Below are 6,000 nucleotides of genomic sequence, written 5' to 3'. Positions count from 1 at the left end.
TGCTGTGTGGAATCATCACAGAAATGTCTTCATTAAGGCTTAGGTCACAAAGGTCATGCAAAAGTCTGTGTGTTTGCCTGACCCCCTTCATGAATTGTTCTCACCTGAGTCATGACCAGGAGACGTCTCACTGCAGATGTGCCTGTTTTGTTGTCGTTCAGATTATTTAAATTGCATGCTTAGTTATAATTCCTTGGCTATCTAGAGCATTTCGGAGCTGATTTCTATGTCTGATGCAGTTATCTTCAGGGCCTGATGGTCTCCACTCTTGTCCTCATCCTAGTAGTCTCTGTTCTGCTTTGATGCTAAGAGAGTGATTGTGTGTAGGGTAAGCTGCTGGGGATGTTTTTCAAAGGCAACACTGTTCTGGTTCCAAAGAAGTAAATGAACATTGGGTGTAGCTGGGTTGGTTGTAGGAGATCCCTGATGACCATAGCTAGATCAGATTTGGGGCTCTATCCCCAAACTCAGCTGGGCTTGATGGTCCTTCCTCTTTCTTCAGCTTCTTTCAGGCAGCAGTAACCACTCCCTTCCCCACGCGTTCCCCCTCCCCACCTCCAGTTGCTGGGCCTGTGTCTTCATTGAGGGAAATTCTCCCATCACTTTAAACCCAATGTTTTTCAGGAACATGACTTTGGGGTAAAACTTTGCTGATGTAAATGGCATGCACAAGGGCCCCAGCTCTGTCTCTAGCTTACCCCGTGGCCATAGGCTAGACTGTCCCCTCTGTGTAAGACAGGAGTGTTGAGGGATATTTAGGTGTCAGTGCCAAAACTTTTGGGTTCTCTGTCAGAGCTTGGAGAATATTCTTGATCTTGCTGTGGTCAGAGCATTGAAGAGTTGAGAGACAAGCAAGGATAGTGCAGGGGTCAGCCAGGGTGACGGTGAACTGGCTGGCAGGAGGTGGCACAGCCGGGTGGGCCAAGGTTACTGTGACTCTCAGTCCATTAGTCCATCAGCAATGAGGGTGATGAGATGAAGGTGGTAGTGGCTCCTTATATCATCCATCATTGTCCAAAAGTTTAAGGGTTACTGAGTCTAACACCTCATTTTACATATAGGGACACTGAGGCCCAGGAGGGGAAGGACTTGCCCAAGTTCACAGAGTAGGGCAGAAGCTGAATCAGGACTGGAACCCAGACCTCCTGGCTCCCATATGGGAAGGGCAGAGAGGTGGACAGGAGGAGAACAGGGGACATCTCCTCCACTCTTGGCCCCCCATGGCCCATAATTTGGCTGTGGCCACGTGGATGATCACAAAGACCTTGATGTCTGGGAAGTGGGAGCTGACAAGGTCCACCTGCAGCTGCCGTGGGCCACTCTTGGAGGGGATGATGTTGAATTGGACTGAGGCCCTCTCTTGGGGCTGCAGGCTGGGCACACTGGGGAGATGGGAGAAAGGCAGACCTTCAGCTCTGTCTCCTTCCTGAACCTGGTCTGCCAGTCCACAGCTCTCCAGAGCACTTAGGATCAAGGTCACACCTTGTGGCTTGACATTCAAACCTTTCAATATGCTTCAGCTTAGTTATCCCTTTTACCACTTCTTGCTTCTTTCAACCAGTCAGGCTAGTCTCCTCCCTGTGCCCTGAACATACCTTACACTTCCCCTCCTCTGGGCTTTTGTCTGGTCTGTTCATCCTACCTAGAGTGCCCTTCCCATTCCAATTACATCTGAGGCCCAGATTAAGTTTTTCTTCTTCCAGGAGACCTTCCCTGACTATACCAGCCATGGAGACCTCTGACTGGGAAGTTCTCCATCCTTCTTGATCCCTGAAAATCTCCTCAATTCATCACTTAAGCCCCAGCTTAAATACCAGCTCCATTGGGGCTTTCCCCTGGTCCCACCCAATCCCAACTCAAGGGCTATCTCTGAGCTTTTGGACCTTGAGGGTCCATCCCTTTGCACAAATCACACTGTCTTCATTTGAAGAGCCATATATTGCTGAGAGTCCTTCTTCAGGCGGAACCGCATCTGTTCATCTTGGTGTTCCCAACAGTTGACAGGTGGGTCAGAGCACAGGCCAATATGATGAAGGACCAGATGAGTGTGAGTGAGTGAATGAATGAATAAATGAGTGAATGATTGAGAATAAGTAAATAAATGAGTACACTGATAAATAGAATATGTGTGAATGAATGCATACATGAATGAATGAGTGAATGAATAGGTAAATGAGTGAGCAAATTAAAGGAAGAATGAGTGGATGAATGAACCAGTCAAAACTGAGCTGAGTAGATAAATACATGAATGAATGAGTGAAAACATGAAAAAAAGTGTGAATGAATGAGTGAAGGAGAGAGTAAATGAATAAGAGTGAGTGAATGAATAAGTAAATGGATAAATGAAAGAAAATATGAATGTGAATGAGTGGACAAGTTATATGACCAAATAAGTTAATTATTAAATAAAGAAATGAATAAATGAAGAAAGGCTGATGTGTCTAGGCAGTGGGCTGGTTCCTGGGGATCCAGAATCTCTCCCTCCTCCCCCTGCTGGCAGTGTCTTTATGGCCCATTTTATAAGGAAGGGCTACAAGCAGCCCTCCCACCCCAGGCTGACACTTACTCGATGCTGAGCTGTCCCTGGAGAAGGCCACTGCCCTCCACCATCAGCATACAGTCCTGCACTCTCTCCGAGAGGGGGTTGACCACCATCACTTCCACCCCCACCGCGGCTGGGCCAAGCACCTGGAGGGGCAGTACCCATAAGTCAACTCCCATCCTCCCCATTCTCCCAGGAAACCCATGATCTTGGCTGGGTCAGAGGATGGGGAGTTAAACTTGTCTACCCCTTGCTTCCACCTACCCCATTACTGAGATCTATCATTATATCCATACTCCTGCATCCACACCACTTATTCCAACCTTTGAGAGCTGAAGCCAGAGCTAAAAGTACAAACCCCCAGCCTCTGATGCCCTCCCCCAGCTCTGACGGAGGCCTGCCAGGAACAGCTTACAGGAGTCACCTTAATAATGATGAAGTTCTCCAGAGTAATGTCCTTCTCCACCAGGAGCTTCTCTCCCTTGGTGACAAGGTACATGGCAGCCAAAAGGATCTTCTTGTCCTCTGTCAGGTCTTCCTTATATTGAGAGTAAGATATTGCAATTGGGATCTTTTTCTCTGGAAGGGAAAGCAGAGGTGGGAACTGGGAGTCTGATGTTCTTTTTCAAAGAACCTAGAAAAGGAAGGGAAGGCTAAATTCATAGTTATACCCTCTATGATCCTTGCAACCAATCTGAGATAGTAATTACTATCATCAGTTCACAGATTAAGAAAGCTAAGGCTCAGAGAAGGTAATTTCTTGTCCAGTGTCACATAGCAAGTAAATCAAGGCTCCAAGATAAGGTCGGATTCAAATTCAGGCCAGTCAGCTATGATGACAGCAGACTGTCTCTCTAAGAGCTTCTGGAGATGTGTTTAAAATCCCCCCAATCATTCCAAAAGGAAATCTCTCACTCCATCAACAATTTATCCCATCAGGAATTCACTCACTGCTTAATGAGCACCTACTATGTGCTAGTGCAGAGAAGAGGGAGGCCAAAGGCCTACCTCAAGCTTCCAACTCAGTGAGGAGGCCAACTTCCTCACAGCTTCTCCAAATCCTCTCTCCCCATTAAGGCGCAGTTCCAGTCAGGCTCACCAACTGTGGAAAGGCTTCACTGATGCCCTTACTCAATCATCTTGTGCCCTTTGCCTACTGAGCTCCTGTGGTTCTGGCCATTTCCATCTCTCTCTCATCAGCCACAAACAACCTGCCTATGCAGTCCCTTCTTTTTTTTTTAAAAAATAAATTTATTTATTTACTTGTATATACATTTTTATTTTTGGCTGCTTTGGGTCTTTGTTGCTGCATGTGAGCTTTCTCTAGTTGTGGCAAGCGGGGCTACTCTTCATTGTGATGTGCAAGCTTCTCACTGCGGTGGCTTCTCTTGTTCCAGAGCACGGGCTCTAGGTGTGTGGGCTTCAATAGTTGCAGCATGGGGGCCCTAGAGCGCGTGGGCTTCAGTAGTTGTGGCACACGGGCTTAGTTGCTCCACAGCATGTGGGATCTTCTCGGACCAGAGCTCAAACCCATGTCCCCTGCATTGGCAGGCAGATTCTTAACCACTGCACCGCCAGGGAAGTTGCATGCAGTCTCTTCTTTTGAGCATGGGTCACCACAGGCCATAGGTGATTGTTAGTCACATATATATATTTGACCACTATACATTTTTTTCTTTTAGGTACAACATGTCATTTCCAGTTTGCCCAGGCTCTACCATCCCCTACTGCCTTATTGCTACTGCTTCCTTTATTTCTGTTTCCTTCCTGCCTCCAAAGGCATCTGAGTTTTCAATCTGTGGGAAAGATCCTTAAAGGATTCAAACTCTCTGTTCCCCAAGAGCTTTGCATATAGTCGATGCTTCTTGAATGCCCATAGCTGATCCATGTGTCAAAGTTCTACCATGTTTTTATGGGTTCCCTTAGTCCAGCAGGCCATTACTAGGAGAACTCTTACTACAGTACTAGTAATAATCATTTTAAAAGCTGACTTTTACTGAGGGATTAAAGTGTCTGGGGCACTTGGAAGCACATTCATGGATTAACTCATTTAATCCTTACAACAATCCCATGAGCAAGTATTATTATCCCCAGCTTATAATAATACAAACAATACTGACAATCACTACCATAAATTTAATGTTCATTAGTGGTAGGAATTATACCAAATATTTTATATATGTTATATCATTTACTCCTTGCATGGTGGGAGATGAGTGGTTCTCAAAGTGTGGTCCTGGGACCAGTAGCATCAGCATCTCCTGGGAACTTATTAGAAGTGCAAATTTTAAGGCTCCAGAGTGAAGAACCACCAGATGCTCCCAATTATGCACATGGACAGAGCTTTGGACATTAGTTCAGACCACGGGAGAAGGGAGGAGAAAGACTACTCCTTACAATATTCAGAACAGAGCTCCTTGAAGTTCTGTAGGTCATGGACTCCACCAACAATCTAATAAAAACTGAGACCCTTTTCTTAGAATAAATGTTCTCAACAGCACCATCAACCACTAGATATAACTGATAACTATAGACTACTTCATCCAACAAGAGCAGAATACACATTCTTCTCAAGCTCATATGGAATATTTCCCAAGAAAGACCACATTCTGGGCCATGAATAACACATTAACAAATTTAAAAGAATAAAAATTATACAATGTATGCTCTCAGACCACAAGAGAATTAATCTAGATATCAGTAACAGAAAGATAACTGGTAGACTCCAAAATATTTGGAGATCAAACCACACACTTGTAAATAACACTTAGGCTAAAGAAGATATCTTGAAAGAAATTTAAAAATATTTTGAACTAAATGAAAATATAACTTAAAATTTGTGGGATGCAGCAAAGCAGTGCTTAGGTAGAAATTTATAGCACTGAATGCATATATTAGAAAAGAAGAAAGATCTAAAAGCAATAAATCTTAAATTTCCATCTTAAGAAACTAGAAAAAGAACAAATTAAATCCAAAGTAAGCAAAAGGAGAGAAATAAAATTTAGAAAAAAGCTAGATGAGAAATCAATAAAATTGAAAACAAGAAATCTAAAGGGAAAGTCACCAAAACCAAAAGCTGTTTTTTTTTCCCAAGATCAATAAAACTGATAAGCCTCCAGCCAGGCTAAATAAGAAAAAAAGAGAGAAGACACAAATTCCTAATATCAGAAATGAAAGAGGGACATCACTATAGATCCCATGGACATTAAAAGGATAATAAAGGAATATTTTGAACAACCTTATGCCCACAAATTTTATAACCTAGATGAAATGTACCAATTCCTTGAAGACAGAATCTGCTAAAAGTCACATAATAAGAAACACACAATCAGAACAGGTCTATATCTATTAAAGAAATCAATAGTAAATCAAAGAATCAATAGTGAATAACCTTTCAAAACAGAAAACACTGTGCCCAGATGAGTTCAGTGGTGAATTCTACCAAGCATTTAAGGAAG

At 43.6% G+C, this 6,000-nt stretch overlaps 1 protein-coding gene across 1 annotated transcript in view; it reads right to left on the bottom strand.

Moving 5' to 3' along the window:
* Positions 1 to 319: 319 nt before the first annotated feature.
* Positions 320 to 6,000, bottom strand: part of TGM6 (transglutaminase 6) — a 39,050-nt gene continuing 33,369 nt past the window's right edge. Inside the window, 3 exon segments of the mRNA XM_004285344.2 lie at positions 320 to 1,382; positions 2,567 to 2,688; positions 2,967 to 3,123. Of these exon segments, the coding sequence (XP_004285392.2) occupies positions 1,124 to 1,382; positions 2,567 to 2,688; positions 2,967 to 3,123 (538 nt within the window). The 3' untranslated portion in view covers positions 320 to 1,123.

The sequence above is a fragment of the Orcinus orca genome, chromosome 16, assembly GCF_937001465.1.
Source record: "Orcinus orca chromosome 16, mOrcOrc1.1, whole genome shotgun sequence".
NCBI lineage: Eukaryota > Metazoa > Chordata > Mammalia > Artiodactyla > Delphinidae > Orcinus > Orcinus orca.
Note: the sequence above shows the minus strand (reverse complement) of the source record. Positions and strands in the feature narration are given on the sequence as shown.